Source organism: Pempheris klunzingeri, chromosome 12, assembly GCF_042242105.1.
Source record: "Pempheris klunzingeri isolate RE-2024b chromosome 12, fPemKlu1.hap1, whole genome shotgun sequence".
NCBI lineage: Eukaryota > Metazoa > Chordata > Actinopteri > Acropomatiformes > Pempheridae > Pempheris > Pempheris klunzingeri.
Window position 1 is genome coordinate 8,296,004 of NC_092023.1, and position 18,484 is coordinate 8,314,487.

Below are 18,484 nucleotides of genomic sequence, written 5' to 3' on the forward strand. Positions count from 1 at the left end.
CAGTAAGCTACATAGCAAAGAGAGGAGAATAAAGTTATTACAATCATTTTGACTTTTTCTTTTGTAAAACACACGTTCAGATACACCTGTAGTTCACTCTGCATCTGTGAGAGAAAAACTATTATCCCCCCACATCTATGTCGTTATTCGGCCTGTTGTTTACAGAAATTACTGTGTGAACAAGTTTTTTTCTACATCTGGCTGTGACAGGAGGCTGCTTAGTTGAGATATATTTTGTAAGTGTACAGTATCATCAGCACGTGCAAATACAGGCTTCTGGCCTGTGTGGTACTTTGTAGAGACAGGATAAACAAGGTTTCCTGCTCCTAAAGCTTTTAGCAGCAAGAACAAGAATCTCTGTGTCACTGTTGATGAGTTGCAGTAAATTGTTCTACATTTAAGGGTTGTCGGGGCTAAATACTCGGGGAGGTAAAGGTGCCACTATACTCCATCAGAGCTGCTTGTAAGATGGTTGAATCGCTTCAGAAACACCCTCTCAGATGTCAGAATTGGGGGAGCTTAATCCAACCATTTCTGTAATTTCCCAAAATGACTGTCATTCAGACCCATTTCATACCATGATTGGCCAGCTGTGTGGAGCTGAGACAGGAGCTCTCTTTTTTTGGTTTGTTTGTTACACAACTATTCACTTTTCACATGAACAACCGATTATACAGAAGTGACCTGCCAAAACACAAAAAAACACAGAAACTGAAGTGACATTAGACCCCGCCCCCATGACATGGACATTTTAAATGTCTGGAGAACTGTGATCATAGTATGTAGCGGCTTCTCCACTGAGCTTTGAATGACACAATACTTACAGTAGTAGTCATAACAACAGTTGCCATTGTATTTGCAAGAGCTTGAGCAGGAGCAGCTTCCCATGTTCCAGCCGCAGTTGTAACGACATGAAGGCTGATCTGAGAGACGCAGGAGAGTAGAGTGTTAACAAAGTACTCACAATTCTCTGTCAGGGTTGTGACAGTGAATTGTTAATTACATGAGTCCCATTCCCATTCTAAGGAGAAACATTAATGAAAGAAAACATTTCTGCGAAAGAGACTATTTGAACAAAGCAGAATCAACTGTGTTTAATTCTGTTTTTACTTGTGTTATTTACTTGTTAATTTACTTAATATGTTAATTTTATCTCTTGACAATTCTTCAGTTAAATTTGTGTTAAATTTATTTAGTCGAAAAATGACTTAATTGACTCATTAAGTTGTCTAATTACATTTGATCTGTGTGATTTTCTCTAATGATAAAAACTATTTACCATTTACAGTGATTGCTGGCCAAAACCTGAAAATTACCCCGAGCTATACATTTATTAGTTAAAAAAAAAAGAAAGAATAAAGCAGTTCAATTTAAAAAAAAATTCAGAACCATGATCTGCCCTCATGCCCTTATTTTGCTGGTACTTATTTTTACCTGTGTAAAAACGCACCGGGCTTACATCTTTGTTTGCTGCATCTAAAGACAGAAAAATTTAAAGACGAAGAGATATAACACTTATCAGTATCAACACATTCTGTGACTCAGATCAAAGATGCATGTTATTTATCTTGATCTAACACACTCAGTAAATGACTGATTTAGCTGAGGATGTTGGTTAAAACTGTCTAAAAGCAGCGGAACATGAATCAAGTCAGTCAGATAGAGGCAGAGTAAAGCAAACAATATTTTAGACGCATACTGAACAATTAAAATAGTTCCATTATTCTTTTAGATTCAGAGGAAGTTTTTGTACCGGGAGCTGGCTCCTCATTTTTTGGGGGGCTATCAGCACCTGAGAAAAACAAACAAGACAAATGGTCAAAGTACATAACACACTTTAAGCCGAACTCACGGGTAACAACAGCCCAAATCATGTCATGACGGAATATACAATACACTGATGCTGTAATCTACAAGCCTAAAAATACAAATGCAAGGCTGATGACATAATCCAAAACCAAAAAGACAAATGTAACAATAAGAAAATCGTGGACGACACCTTGCACTCCATGTGAAATGATCACACTGCAAAGAACCAAGAGAGTCCACATGGTAAAGTCGTTCACCTTCCAACCTGCTTCTCATGCTGAGCATGGCAGTTTATATAGCCAGCAGCCTAATTATTCACATTGATGAAGCACCCATAAAGTTTCTGATGCCACCAATAATACCAGTGATAGATTACTCAGTAATAACTGTGCATGAGAAAAAGACACTTGGTTAACCATCATAAAGTGTACACACAGATTGTTCACCTCCAGCTTCAGGACATGTTCAGTGGAACCTCAGCTGGGTTTTTGGGAACTTGCAAATGATCAGATAATAAAATATTCACTACAATGATCTTTCTTGTGTAACTGGCATCTGCTATAGTAATTGTGACAGACTATTCACTACACGAATTGTGCCTCACCCTTTTATTCCATTTTGTACATTTCTGTATTTAAACTAATAGAAAATAATAATTCTGGCACAGTTTGATGTTTGTTAAAGCCTGGAAAATTTCAGATAGAACCTCACCACACAGTAGCTTATACAGTAGTGTCCTGTAGACATGCGCACATACCTTTACCCCTGACTTTCCATCTAGCACCATCATCAGATCATGGTTTATGCCCAAATTCCCGCAAAGCCGATGACATTCCCATCAGCCTCAGCTGTAGTTTGTGGTTAGTGGCAATTAGCAAATGTTAGCATGATTAGCAATCATGTTATCATTATGTTAAACATCACCATGTTACCATTGTCATTGTGAGCATGCTAGACTCTTCAAGATGAGTCTTGGTATTGACTTATGTTGGCAAATAAAAAATAATAATACATATCTTATCAAAATATTTTATGTATATATTTGTATGTTTTTGTATTTGTGGTTTCATGTTTACTTCAGTTTATATTAAAGAAGTTTACTGTACGAAATGTTATCAACTATTACTGTCATCCAGGATTGTAAATTTTGTTGTTCACATATAAGATGTGCTCTTTTAGCAAACAACGAATCTGATCAGTGCCAAACATTTTTGTTAATGTTTAGTTTTTCTGTGAAGTAGGAAGTATCGCACTACATATCAATGTGTTAACTCTTACTTAGAGGAATATACTGTATATGAGTGTATATGATATGAGTGAAAGTGTAAAATATTGGTGTGTCAACAGTTTGTTATACCTTATAAGTCTTACAATAGAGATAGTAAAGATCTCAAAGATCTACAACCCCAATCTTGTATTAGTTGAAACTAATCTTGTCACTCATTTGTTACAAGTAAAAAATAGTCCACTGAGGGTTTGACCAACATAAGGCTGATGTTTAAAGTGCATTTTTCCAAAATATGTGTTTGAAACCCTCCAAGCAGACACTGGGGACCAGTTTTACATTGTTAACAGTGAACTGACTGACCTTTGCTCTAATGTCAACATCACACAAAGTGTTTTTAATTTTTGCTTCCCGTTATCATTTACTACTACTGTAGCAATGTTTAGAAAAGATAAAAGCGGGGATGTAAAACACTTCTCTTTATGATGAGAAAATCCAGTGTACCCTGCTCTGTTGAATCAGGTGTGTGAGAAGGATTTTCCTCTTTATGTTCACGGATGTCGCCTTTTAATAGTAAATACTAACTACATCGCTTAATAACAGTGTTTACCTGCATATAAGGAACATTTGAAAGGTGTTTACTCTTTTCCTTGGACATGCTGGGTGTGCGGCCCCTCTAAAGCCTGTCATAACATCCAACAGACGAAGATGAGGATAAGAGTCTCAGTACTGGTTTACTCTTTGAATTTGTATTCATCAGACATTTTATTCATTCTCTTCTCAAGGGCTCCATTAAGTAAAAAAAGCAAGCCAGTGGGATGTCTCACACAATAAACAGGATAAACAGTAAATTTGCACTGTTGACGTGTGGTGAATCATGTGATTAATGATTCACATGGATCAGAAAGTGAGAAAGTTAGAGGACGTTACAACACGAGTGACATATGAACGCTAATGGCAGAATAATGTGATACAAAAGTCAGGTCTGTCTGGTTATTTAGTCATTTGTGACGATTTTTTGCCTTTCTGTTCTAATTTGTCTTGTTTAACTTTGAGACTTGTTTACTTGATACTTGTTCGACCCCTATGTTGAGCAAAAATTCAAAGAACACGCGTAATTTATCGAGAACACTATTCCCCCTTCACAAGTAAACATCTGCACTATATGGGGACATTTTGGTGAATCACTCAAAAAATGGCAAACACAAACAAGCCTGGCTGTTCCTCTGTTTCCCACTCCTCCTTTGTGAAAGTTGAGCTTTCCTTTCACCCCCTCCAGGATGCGCTTACATCATCCTCCTAAAGTCAACATGTAGAGGGACAATGGGTGGTCTCTTTCTTCTCTCTGTCATACCTATTTATCTATAGCAGCAGCACGTCAGTACAAAGCAGCCAGTGAGTCACAGCCGCAGAGCCCCTGACTCAGAGCTGCTTTGGTTAATCAGTAACCAGAGGGGGAGCACCGCGGCTGGCCGGCCAGGTTAAAGTAAGGGAGCAGAGGAGTCAAGTCCTCACTCAGCACCTCACTCAACAGACGCAACAGACGCACACGGTAAGAGCAAACTTTGACTTCATCTCAGTAACTGCCTTTTAATTGTGAATGAGCAAACTTGTCAGAGACGAGGGGAAATGTTTTAGCTTGGGGGCTGATCCATTATATTCTTCAAAACAAAAAAATCATGTTCTAAATATATAAAACTAGAAGCCCCTCTGTCTCTTTGACATCATATTTTTGTTAAATTACTTACTTACCTACCTACTTATGATAAAAATAAATAATTTCTAAAAAAAAAAAACAGTTCTGTAAAGTTATAACTTTAAAACAAGGTTATGATGAATACAATTATATCAAAAAATAAGCCATACTTTCATCTGGTCATCTGGTACACAAGTGTGCTGGTTGTGTATAAGAACATTTGTGTACATTTGTTTTATTGATAAGGGACCAAGGCCATGTCCTGTGGTACGTGTCCAAATAGAAGAAAATCTAGTGTTTGCTCACCTCCTCCAAAAGTTCATCAGTCCACATTTCTACATGTTCAACTCAAAGGATAAAGTCCTATTTTTGCATAAGAGTCCTCACCCAGGTTATTCTCCTTCACAGACATCTAGGTTAATGCATAAAGAGAGTTCATGAAGGAGAGAAATTAAACAGTGTTTGGAGCTCCAGCAACAACATTACAATGGCCAGTTGAGAAAATGTGAAATATCGTAATGAACTTGTCAATATCGACGCAAAGTATTTATTTTTTATTTGCATGCACTTTTAAAAATATATTTATAAATTTTACATATGTGAAAATAAATACATAGCCACATTTGTCTCAAATATCATATTTCCCAATCACAGAAATGTGTTTGATTACATTTGGTTTGTGTCTCCAGTCTGAACGCTGCTTGAACAGGGTCCATTTAAACAATAACCAAATGAAACATCCATCTTATTTTAGTCAGTGAGCACATACAAATTCACACACAGACGCACATAGATGCTTCTTCATTATCTATGCGACCTCTGTTGAAGAGGCTAATGCCTGCTCTCATTCACTGACCAGCAGGAGAGAGGACACACAAAGAGCAATCAATCCATCACTGACATGCCATTCTATGTTCTAATGTTCCTGCCAGCCAATCCTGTCAGAGACAGAAAACCAGATCCAGCCAGATTCCTGGCGAATAGTGATGTACCATTCACAGGCCATGCACGCCAGTGCTCACTAAGACCGAAGAGACACTTGATATACTCAAAGTAATTCATCCTAAACTAAAAATATCTGTCTCCCTCCACAGACTAAGGTGAAAAAAAAAACGGTAAAATGCAGATTCTGCGGTTACCTCTTCTAGCCCTCCTACTCTGCTGCTACCTCTCTGGAAGCCGAGCCAACCGCGTCTACGTTCACCCCTTCTATCTTTTTGCTGCCGAGAATGTCAGCTGTGAGACTCTGCAGGCCCCGATTTCCAAACCTCTGGAGACGCTTCCCGTGGCGCCCCTTGATATTGAAGTCCTGACACCAGACAGCAGGGACCTGTCAAAACTGGATACACAGAAGAAGAACATTACAGAGAGGATGGTGGTTCTGGCGCAGCTCATGAACACTCTGGGCATGAGAATGTACAAGGCTCTGAGCAGGAAGCAGCAGAGCACCAACACCCTCCTCTCTCCGGTCAACATCTACGGATCCCTCATGACCTTCTACATGGGAGCCTCCAGGAGAACAGCGAGCTCGTACCAGGTCTTTGCTTTTGATTTGTTTTCATTGTAGGGGTAGTCCAAAGAAATGATCCTTTAATATTCTGAATCAGGGGATAACTGACAAGGTCCTAAACGTCTATCTGACTATTATATCTTGTACGTTCACTCAAAGACATAAATGTTTTCCAATTCACTTCTCTCCTTCCAGCTTCTACTGAGTCTGAGCAGTGACACCGACCCAAAGGAATGTGTGTCCTTGGTGGACGGACACAAGGTTCTCAAGACCCTGCAGAGCATTAACTCTCTGGTGAACGATAGACCGAAAGATGTACTCACCACCCAGGTCTGGACCTTCACTCGCCAGGACGCTCAGCTATCCGAGGACTTTATTCAAGGCATGCAGGATTTCTCAGACACTTCGTTCATCCGCGGGGTGGACTTCTCCAAACCTCAGGAGGCTGAGCAGCTGGTGAACAGCTTCATGGAGAAGACATCAGACGGGAAGGTGAAGAGCATCTTCAAGAATCTGAACTCCAGCAGCGACCTTCTGTTTCTTACTTCCTTCAACTACCAAGGTCTGTCTCTTCCTCTCTTTTGTTGGACAGATGAAATACTGGACCGCTTATTATGATCACAGCAAGATTATGCATGTGCCAGTTAATCACACGCATGTTGATACCATTACTATCAACTGCTGCACCACCTTGCTGTACCTGATTGTGATCTTCGGTTGTGTCTGTTTAGACAACTGGAGGACAGCTTTCCAACCGGAGAAGACCTCCTTGCAGGAGTTTCATGTGAATGAAACAACCGCAGTGATGGTTCCACTGATGACCCGAGTGGGTCAGTACCACTATCTGAATGATAAGGTAAATCTTAGCTTGGATCATTTATGAATTTCCGTTCACCACATTTGCAGCCTTAAAATATGAAATGTACTTGGGTGAATGAGCTCGCTCAAATCGTAATCATTGGACTCCTCCTCCTTTGCTTTTGTTGAAGGTTCGGCGGTGCACGATTGTAAAGCTGTTTCTGAGCAAACAATCCTACATGTTGTTGGTCATGCCACATGAAGGGGCCAACCTCCATGACATAGAGTCTAAGCTGCAAACTGACGTCATTTCTGATTGGCACCAGAACCTCCAGGAAGGGTGAGTATTGTGCTTTTATTAAAACCCTGAATCCAGACCTAGTATAACCTTTGATGCACTTCTTGCACGATACTTATGTAATTGTTCTAATTACATAAATGAATTATTAATTATTAATGAATAATGTCAAATCAGTGTAGAGCATATAAAGCTATAGATAGTCAGTTCAAATACTAAAAATTTTAAATGTGTCTCTCCCTCTGTCAATCCACCCAGTCTGTTGGAGCTGTCGCTCCCAAAGTTCTCCATGTCTTCTGTGACTGATATGCATGACCTGCTGACCATCTTGAATCCAGACGTTGAGACCAAACTATTGGGTTCCCAGGCTGAGTTCAGTCAACTCAGCGACATTAAACCCTTCACTATAGATGAGGTAAAGTAGATGAGTGGTCATCTTGTGTTATTTAAAGAAACACTCATTGGGTATGTGTGAATCATTAACAGATCTCTCTCTGCCTCTGCTCAGGTGATGAACAAGGTTGTGTTTGAGATGTCAGAGGAAGGAGGAGAGGCTCAGGAAAATACCCAGGAGGGTGGCATCCCTCTGAAACTGTCCATCAACCGGCCGTTCTTCTTTTCTGTCATAGAAGGAGATACTAATGCCATCCTCATGCTGGGCAAGATCACCAACCCTACACTCTAAGGTCATACAGTGCTTAAAAACAACAAAAGGTTGTTCCAGGATCACTTCTTCAGTGTACTTCATCGCCTACAGTCATTCATCAGACACCTCATTTAGATCATGCCCTTATTTTTCAACAGCTATAATGGCCACATACAGTGCATGAGGGATGAAGCACATCTCCCAAGGAGCATCTATCAAAATTCAACAGTGTTATGGTTGTTTCACCCCCTAGCTGACTTACGAAAACTGTATTTATGAAAACCTGTTACTTTAAGCGAAGTTGTTTTCAAGCAACCTGCTACAATCCTAATTTGTTTCTTGTTTTTCTGTAAAATTTATTATAGCAGAGCTCTGTACAGTATTTTTCAGTAGAGTAGGTACAGTAACCATGATTCTCTATGATGAATGACTAATGAGGTTATATATTGTAACTTAAGAGTTTATTTTTTGTTTTCTCCTGATTTGTGATTGCAGTAATAAAACATTTGTATCCTAAAGTCGTTGCATGTCATTGTCTCTTATCAGGATTTCGAACAGAATCATTATCATTTCTGTGCTTCAAATGTGCCTTGTATCAATATTAATCACCACCTAAACGGGTCACAAGAGAGAAGCCAACAAAAGTCAACTAATGGGAGTTGCTGCACCAGAAGTCATTCAATTGTCTGGTTAGGGAATTTGTTATTTATTGCTGACCTTGTGGAAATTGGGATAAGATACAGAATAATAATATAGATTATTTATTTTGGGAACCATCTCATTACCTCCTCTACATCGACTATTTTAGCTAGGTTAAACATGACATTTCTATTTCTCAGATGATTAATCACATACATGTTTCTCACACCATTTCTAAAATGTTGTTTCTCATGCTTACTCCCATATATTCTGTGCATTTAAATATGAATAACTCAATCATTATAACTGCAACTAAACCAGAGAATATACTGATCTCATGTCGAATAAAACATCCTCCTGAATAATAACAGAACTAACCATGACCAACTGACATAATACAATGATTATATACTGAATGTTGAGCAGACAGTAAGAGCAATCCACTACCTTTAAAATCTGTATATTTTTAATGTAATCCTCTGAAAATCAGAAAATATCTAGTTTAATTTTTTCGATGCCTAGTTGAAAACGTCATTATAGTTGCAATATACAGTATACTGCACATTACGGCCTTTTCATAAATATGAGAAAATATATGGATAAAAACATGAATTAATGAGTGAAACAATATGGGAAAAGGCATAGCAGTGTTAATGGATGGTCAGCCGCTTCTCGTTTGAGACAAAAAATTAAAAGTCATTCAATGCAAAATTTTAGCTGTGATAACACCACAGTTTGATCTTGATTTAGAGGTGCTGCGTTTGTGGTTTATCAATGAGAAAACAGATTTTTTTCAGTGACATCATGTGTAATAATGACTTGTTATCATACACCAAATGTTGTGTCCTGTATCTTTTTTTTGGTGGCCCTCGGGGAAGATGTATGCAAGGCAAACGTGACCAATATATAATCGCCAAAAGATGATTTTTTTAAAATCTTTTTTTTACTTTTGTATCAAAATAAACTAATTCAACACAGTATCCAAAGTTCTTTATTCTATTCCCAAGTTATTTTATATTATGTTAAACACATTACATTATACAACTTTGATTTTAACAAAAATGTACATGTTACACACTAGCAGTCTTCTTTATTTGAAATGAATCCTTCACCAAGTAGCAGGAATCAGACGAATATTGTTTGGTTGATATTCTCTCTTTACAACCTCATCATGGTGTCCAACATATGATTAGTACAATCCTATAAAGTACTACAGAGCAGTGCACATCACCAGAATCTGGCATCATTCATTTTGTGTACAACATTTCATGATCCCTTCGGTTCACATCGTCTACAGCAGAACCAATGATTACTGATCTGCTGTTTTTGCAAACGTTTGTGCAGTCTGCCCTGAAGTCTGCATTAAATAGAGATGTTTTATGTGCCAAAGGCAGAGAAAGGACTTCAGTAGTGTCAGCTCTTGTTCTACATTCTTCCTGGTCTGATCATCGTAAACTGTTATCAGACCATAACTCTGGCCTGGACTGGGACAGATGTTTTTCTCCTTCACAGTCTTCAGAAAAGGCAGGGGCAGTTGCAGCACGTAAATGGCTTTTAGTAACTATTGAGTCAACTTTTTACTGGTTCTGTTCAGAGAGCTCTCGAGCCTCTTTTACAAGGTCCATGAGAGTGGAGAACATGGAGATCTCACTTGGCTGAAGACCCATCTTCTGGATCTGAGAAACACAACAGTGCAAAGCAGCGTAAGAGAGAAAAATGTGAAGTGTTTCAGAACAGAGTGTCTGCATGTGTGTGTGTGTGTGCTCGTCAAGCGCTACTCACCTGCTCTCCCAGGTACTCCACATCCAGCGCCAGTTGAAGTCGGATCTTGCTGTCGTCTGAGGGTCCACCGTTTGCGCCTGCTGTGGTAGTCGTGGTCGCACCCTTTCTGGCTTGCTTCAATCGCTTGAGACTCTCCTCCATCTTTCTCACTGAGCTCAACACCTCTGAGATGGTCTCATAGTATCTGAAAGTGAGAAACAGTCAGGAAGATATAATGAAACAAATACAATATGAGGAAATGCTATTAAAATGAGCTATTTCTATTAAATGAAATGGCTCATTCTGTAAGCATCGCGGGTACTGGCCACACTTCTTACTTCAAAATTGGTATTCTATCGGGGTATCTTTATGTTTGTGTGTATTGTGTGTCTGTTAGCTTACTTTTGTGTACAGTCACATAGTGCAACTCTCAGCCATTCTTGTGCTGTAGAGGGGGTAACAAGCCCTGTTGAGTCAGTCAGCAACTGATGTAACGGGCGTAAGGCGTTGTCCATGTAGGCTGATGCACACACCGGCAGATCCTGTTCAGGGAAGAAGTGGAATGTCTTATGCACAGCGAAGCTTAACATAGAGCTAAGCACCCGTCAGTCGTACTGAAATTGCTTTACCAAATTTTAATGTAAGTGTGCAGTATGCAGCTCTACTACGTAGGGAATATGATTTAAGAATCAGACTCCGTATCAGCATATTTTTTTGAATTAAAAGGCATAATTTTTCACAGGTTATGGGTGTTTCTGTGTGCTGTATGCCATCAGTGTTTCCTTTATATTCACTCTGTAATAGTGATTTCCAGTAGCAAGGAATTTGCCATTAATGCTATCGAAAATGATGATTAACAGGTTAACCATGAGTGAGCAAGAGAGTGCTGGAGTGAATGAAAGAATGAGCATGTTTGAGAAAATTCTTGGCACAAGGTTAACCAAGTGGAGAGGAGGTCCAGTTAGCACGTCTTGATTTTTATTTTTTTTTTTGTCAAACTGCCATTTCCAAGGTCAATTAAGAAAATGATTACATTATTTTCTGGAACTCTGATGTTCCTCACATGCAAGAAATCTCTTAAAACTGTGTCCAGCCAAATACTGATACATTATTTAGTTCATTTATATGCTATATTACAGCAAATAACAATGCATTAACATACATAAACACTAAGTTTCATCAAATCTGTCCACTAAACACATTTCAAAAGGGGAAATTCTGACCTTTAAATATAGGATTTCCGTCAGAAAAAAATGCATATGCCACAACACAAACATGTGCATGTTTGCAACTTCACTGACCTTATTAGTCCTGCGGTAGAGTCGTGGAACCTCAGAGGCACTCTTCAGGAAGCGGCAACAGCGGTCAGTTAGATGCTGGGTCATCCTGGTGTTCAGAGTGGGAATGCTACTTGACAGGCAAACCCTGGTGTCTGACAGAGCATCTGTCACAGGAGTAAACGTAAAAGTGCACATATGGTCTGAGTTATCTTTGAGCTAAAGCTGAAGACAGTGTGCAAGGAGTCAAGAAATTATTATATTTTTTATGTCTGAGATATTGTCTTTGAAGATGTGCTCAAACGCCTGTTGGGGATTGAATAGTTACATTTTGAAATGTCACTGAACACAAGATTAATGTTTGCAGTGTGTCTCCTGTCACGTTTTCCACAGAAATTAGACCACAGCAGATATGCTGCAGTAATCCCAACCAATCCTCCAAAAAGATTTGAAATTCCAGTTTCTAGTCTGAGAAACATCCAGTACATACAGATATTACATACTAGTGCCATAAAATCCTCCTGCACATTTTTCCCTCTGACAAAATCTATGCAGATAAAGATCAAGCAAACACTGCAAAGGAAAAGCAAAAATGACTCCCATATGCGCTGTATGGGTAGTTTACCTTCCACAATAGCAAAGTTCTTGAATCCGATGGCTTGTAAACGCTGTCTGACCATCTCTGACAACTCCGGTATCTAAGAAAGACCAGCAAGCTATTAGTGTGGAAACCAATTAGAAAATGTTCAAAAATTGACACTGATGTAAAATTTAGAGCATGGCTAACCCCATAAGTCTAAAATGTACAACATTTACATAAATTGGAACTACATATGTAAATATGTGCATTTAAATTGTGTGTGAGCACCTGCTCCTGCAGCTTTTCAATGTCAGCTGCAATGTAGACCAGTTGTTTGGTGGACAGGGAGGCTGGACTCCCACTCTCACTGCCGCCCTCGTCCATTGATGTCCGGCTGGAGGTGGAGGAGGCTGAGCTCGGCAAAGGCCTGGTTGGCTCTTTGGTCACCTCAGCGGGTGGAGTCTTTGTCAACACCTGTGCAGACACCAATCGAGATGAGGAACGAGAGCAACAGCAACATGGCTATCGTTTAAATGATCAATGGCCTTCTCTGGTTTACCTCATCGAGAAACCTGGCGTATCGTGCGTAAAGCTGCAGCGTGAGCTTCCAGAGGCGATGGGCCAGAGGTGATAGGTAGACTTTGTCTGACCAGCATCTCACGAGACAGGACCACAACACCTCAGATACCTGCAGGTGGTATGCACTGCCAGCTGGACATGAACAGACACAGATGCACTATTACTGCGGGTAAAGTATTAGGTACACACTGGCGTTCATGACAGAGAATAAATTCCTACCTGGTGCTGCCTCTAGTCCATCACTTATGGCGTTCTCTAGGCTTCCTGCTATTTCCTTGTACCTGAAAAACAGGCATAGACGCAGAGAGTGGAAGGACAAAACAATCAATGTGTTATCAGCTTATTTTTTGCATCAGCTCTGATATGCAGGTGCTCATGACGTGTGACACTGTGTGCACTGGAAAAAGAAATGGACTTTCCAGAAAAGCTGAACTGTGCAGGTTTACATTGTGAAATGAGGACACGAGCCTAAATCTTTACAGCTTGTACGTGTGTCTGGGGGGGTGGGGGGATGACAAACAGTGGACAACTCTACTTTTTGACACAGATCAATGGCCATTCAGTCAAGGTTCAGTGTCATGTTTATGGGTTATGTTTAGCAATATGCTGACACACATCCTCAATTTACATTTTACTTCTTGTCATCGTTCTCCATGAAACTCCCACATAAGCGATTTTCCAGATTCCTATAAAATTGAGCTTTGTTCAACTTCTGAGCACCTGCCAACTTGTCTTTCACCCTTAAAAAAATGCTGACAGGCTGCAACTTTAATCAAAGCTTGCCTCTTAAGTCATTAGAGCAAGACCAGACAATTCTTCAAAGTACGTGCTGCCAACTTCACAAACGTCTGACCGTATTCATTTAAGATGAAAGGTCTAAATTCACAAGATTAAAATACACTTATTATCCATTGCCTGCAAGTAAAAAATATGTCATATATATATGAGTTTCATTCAAACCAAAATACCCATTAGCCTGGAGATACAGCTTGACATTTTGAGAAAAATGCTTATATGCTTCTTGCCAAGAATCAGATTAGGAGGTAGATACCACTCTAATGTCAAAATATGAATATAAATTTACAAGTTTAGCTTAGCATAGATACTGGAAATGGGGAAACAGATAGTCTGTCTCAGTCTGCCAGAGCCTCTAAAGCTCACCCATTACTATGGGTGACTATGAGACTATTTCTAGGCCAGGCACAGTGACTTCTTAGTGTCTCCATTGACCTGAAAACAAGACTCCAGGAAGTCTTGCTGGAAATAAAGCTAGAATTTTAAACAGGTGTGGTTGTGAATATGTAGAAGGTGGCGACGTGCACAATTCTGGCATATAGCATGTCCCAATTGTTGATATTGAAATGTGAATTATAGATGAGGAGGAGGAGGAGAGTTTTGGAGCCATGTTTGAATTGATACAGTTTAGGTTGAGTTTTAGCCACATGGTAAACAAAAAAAAGGTGAAAAGTGAAAGTCTGATTCTCGGTTTCGGAAAGTTACAGGAGTGGTCGTACACAATTGTCCCTGGTACAGTGTCAAAGAAGTGTTGGGGGAAGGGATTGCAGACCATCTGACGTGCTATGCTTTTTCAAAAGCAACTTCAACTTTTTTTGCACCCAAAAAAAAAAACATAAGCTGTCATTTTACACTTCAGTCCTTTGAACAGAGCCAGACATGCTGTCCTTGACTGTTTCCAGTCTTTACACTGAGCTAAGCTAACCCTCTCCTGGCTCCAACTTCATATTAAATGGACATGAATGTGGTATGGACCTTGTCATTGAAAATTGGATTAAAAAATGTCTAACTATTCCTTTATTGCGTAACGAACGATATAACCTTATTATAGGTTATAACGTATAACCTTATTTAAGCATATGTAGCATTTTAAAGTCACACTACCGACATGAGTAAGGGTGAAGCCAGCAGTTTAGAAAGGGTGTCACTTGCTCTGGAGAGTGTATGGAGGTAATATGCACCGTAATTGAAAGTAGACAGGCAGGTTCCATTTGTTGTGGAAGCTGGTGTATGAGGGGTGTACTCTCAGTCTCTTCACACTGGCCTGCGAGCTGCACTGACGTTCAAACCTTCGCACAAAGTCCATGCTTGCGCTGTAACGCTACAAAAGAAAAGAAAAAGTCAATAGAAAAACATACAAACACAGATCAAACTCCTCAATCTAGCCCTTAATTATGTAACATGAATGCATGCACACACCAACTTTGTCATTGTGGCTGTACCTCATAAAATATGTCGGGGTTTCCAGGGTTGAAGAGGTAAGACAACCTCTCCTCTATCCCTCTGATTATCTCAGGCCACACAGAGTTCACCAGGAAATCATAACCTGGCACTGTGTCAGCTTTGTCACTGAGGAGAGAGAGGGAACATCAACATATTAATAGAAATTAATATAAAAAACAAATTAATATCAAAGGTGGGTGGTCCAATATGCTGAATGCAACAGCTCTACAGATGAAAGCAAATAATTCGGTTTTCTATTTGAGGCAAGAGACAAAGAACTATTTGATTTGCTATTTGCATGCTGTGAGCGAATTTGCTTCCACGATAACATCCATACCTGGATATGGCTCCTCCAGTCACCTCTCTAAGTATTCTACAGTGATGAGGAACAAACTCTAACAGTCTTGAGTACATCAACTGGAGACCATTCGGACTGGACTTCACCACCTCTTCCACTATCACCTAGAAGAAGCAGAAGAGGAGAGAGGGGGTTCTGGTAAAATGACTAAATAATGTCTTTAAAAAAGCAGACCTGCCCTTGGATCTAGTGTATCAAAACATGGTTGGCATGTTTACCTGGTCCATGTATGGTTTGACCAGCACCTGCCCTACCAGAGCCTCAGCATCTCGAGTCTTGTCAATGGTGGCGTATGTCCTCAGGCAGTGACGCACCATGACCACATTAGTTGTTTGCAGACCCTCGATAAGCAAGCCCTCAAGAGACTGCTGCAGCATGGAGGTGATCCCTGCAATGCGCTGGTAGATGACAGAAACTTGTCACAAACACAGTTAAAAGCACAGGGATATATTCAAACACACATTATATGCAAACATATAGATTAAGTGACTCATTAGTCATTGAAATTGGATAAAATAGTTTGGAGATATTCTGTGTATACTCAATGCCGCTGGCAGAATGGATAACTTTTCTACTTCCCAGAAGGACTGCACAGGAACAGATTATCTTTGTCAAATAATTACAGACTGATTGACTAAATGAGGTTTATCACATAATGACTGATTGATCTGTTAACACTTACAGGTCTGACTTTGTCCAGGAGGGGCATGCCTTTGCTCTGTACAGCGTGGAACTGCAGCTGGTTGAATTCTGTAGCAATCCTCTCCAGGATCTGACCTGCTAACATGGGACTGCACATAGACAGACAGACATGAAGTCAGACACAAAGCTCAGTACAGCATCCCTGCAGCGATCAAGCTCGAACAATTTGCACCTCTACTGTGCTCAAGCACCACTTTGTGCCAGCAATTTAGTTATTTGTTGAAAAAGGGAATGCATTCCTCAGGATTACAAAATGGAAACAGAGCGGTCAGGCCAAATATTGCAACCTGCTCACAATGGGTTAGTTAGCATGTCAGTTTCCCACCTGCTGATTTCTAGAGAGCTGGATTCCTTGGAGTTCTGTGAGTGGAGGATCTTCTCAATCTTCTCCACTGAGCGCACCACCTGAATCAACCTTAATACACACACCTGTTGGATGGGATGACAAAAGAAAGATGATAATTAATTGAGATCCTCCCACAGAGTAGACAGTTGTCTACTACCGTAAACACTCTACATTCAAATTTGGAAAACTAGTATTTATATAGAATAATTCAAAAACAGGTGAATTGTCTGCATGACATCCAAAGTCGTTCGCTGAACCAATGTTCACAATTTGGCATGCCATTCTAGTCACAGAGCATTGTACATAAAATATGTTCAATGATGAATCTAAAATTTGATCAGAGAATTATGTCAAACATGAAGACAAGTAGCCAAACCTTTTTTTTCTGCAGATCATCCTGTTTGGACAGCTGGTTGTCTATAGCCTGAATGACCTCACTTACACAGGACCGCAGACTCTGCAACAGATAACAGCCAGAAACATCTATGAACACTCTGTGACAGGCACTTACCAAAGCTTATAGGGTGTTTAATTAGAACGCATACCATAACCTCCTCTCGTAACTGTCCCAAGGGCACGGAGAGCTGATTGAGGGCTTTGTCCATCCCCACCTGAGAGGAGGGAGAGAGATTATAAACTTTCTACACTCACAGTATCAAATTTATTTCCAAAAAGAAAACTGAATGGTATGCTTCCCCTCATTTTTCAAAAGAATATTAAGAGCCCGACGGTACATGACGTTTGTGGTTATTGCCAATATTGATACTTAAGGATAACAACCTGATTTTTTTTTTTAACAAATAACACATTACACAAACAAATAAATTACAGAAGAAACAATTAACACTATCGTCATTTATGAATTATTTTAAATTATGATAAATAAAAACATGTGATAACACTATGCTCAATATGAATTAAGTATTGCTGCAGGTGACTACTCTGCAATGTCTTTTGAACATCATATATCATGTCATACGCAACAAAACCAGAATATCTGATAATATCAGCTACAGCTTCCTGATTTTCCAGAGCATATACTAACATATTCTAGCTGGTATTCATCAGGACAGTTTGCAATAAAGGTCAAGCTTGCCTTTGAGTCATTATAAGAGGATATTTCTCAGTTACATCTAGATGCTCTCCCTGCCTCCTGTGGACTACAGGCTGCTGGTAAAATGTACAAACAGTGAAGAATGGGCAACATCAATGGCAACTTACCAGGTTGGTGGAGAGGTTAACAAAGTCGGCATAGTCCTTGTTGATGAGCTCTACCATGGCTGTTTTCAGCAGCTTATAGTAGAGCTCCAGGTCCTCTCTCATCTCCTCCAGCTGCACTTGTTTCCGACACTCCGCCACAAATAGATCCACGTCAAAGTCATCCTGCAGACAGAAAGACAACAAGACAGCAAGATCAGACAGACCCGGAGGACATTTAAAGAACAGCACTTGGTAGTCAGCCATACATACACACAACATCCAGTCTCACTAACACATGGACAGACAAACAGTCAGAAAGGGGAGAGAGAAAATAGATAAATTCTGCAGGTTGTTGCTATTAAGGAACTATAGGTAAACACAGAGTAACATCTGATATATTCGACATGACCAACAATAGCTATGGCTGTGATTAAACCCATGTTTTTTAAATTAGTTCCCATTCGTTATTAAATTTTGTTTAACCAAGAAAGATTTATGGATCAGGAGCATCCAGTACGAGCAGCTACTAACAGCTAATGCTAGCTAGTTTAACAGCAACAAGCTCTCGTTAGCAAGTTACAAAAGGTGACGTTAACGGACTCCTACCTTCATAAAAACATCTTTGTCGAAGCACAAAGAATCTGGTCCTTTTGGTAGATTCATGTTGGATTAGAAAACACAGCTACAACATACACACAAAAAAGTCGCAAGCCTTCGGCTAGCTGCTGCAGTCAAGCTTCCGCAAACATGGCAAGCGCACCAACGAAGAAGAAGAATCAGGAAGTCAGGCTGTCGCAATACTACAGCGCCACCTGAAGGCTA

The 18,484-nt window shown here is 39.8% G+C and overlaps 2 protein-coding genes across 2 annotated transcripts; one reads left to right on the forward strand and one right to left on the reverse strand.

Moving 5' to 3' along the window:
• Positions 1-5,838: 5,838 nt before the first annotated feature.
• On the forward strand, positions 5,839-8,054 carry agt (angiotensinogen). Its single transcript, XM_070841065.1, has 6 exons — positions 5,839-6,267; positions 6,436-6,802; positions 6,972-7,096; positions 7,230-7,378; positions 7,595-7,751; positions 7,845-8,054. The coding sequence occupies exons 1-6, from the start codon at positions 5,851-5,853 to the stop codon at positions 8,019-8,021; spliced, it is 1,392 nt and encodes a 463-aa protein (XP_070697166.1). The 5' UTR covers positions 5,839-5,850; the 3' UTR covers positions 8,022-8,054.
• A 1,542-nt stretch (positions 8,055-9,596) lies between these two features.
• cog2 (component of oligomeric golgi complex 2) lies at positions 9,597-18,408 on the reverse strand. Its single transcript, XM_070840815.1, has 18 exons — positions 18,269-18,408; positions 17,684-17,845; positions 17,008-17,073; positions 16,839-16,919; positions 16,442-16,545; positions 16,097-16,205; positions 15,633-15,812; positions 15,394-15,518; positions 15,056-15,182; positions 14,795-14,934; positions 13,038-13,099; positions 12,799-12,950; positions 12,528-12,713; positions 12,285-12,357; positions 11,684-11,826; positions 10,785-10,924; positions 10,404-10,587; positions 9,597-10,297 (listed from the first exon to the last, which is right to left on the reverse strand). The coding sequence occupies exons 1-18, from the start codon at positions 18,323-18,325 to the stop codon at positions 10,199-10,201; spliced, it is 2,190 nt and encodes a 729-aa protein (XP_070696916.1). The 5' UTR covers positions 18,326-18,408; the 3' UTR covers positions 9,597-10,198.
• Between the last annotated feature and the right edge of the window lie 76 nt (positions 18,409-18,484).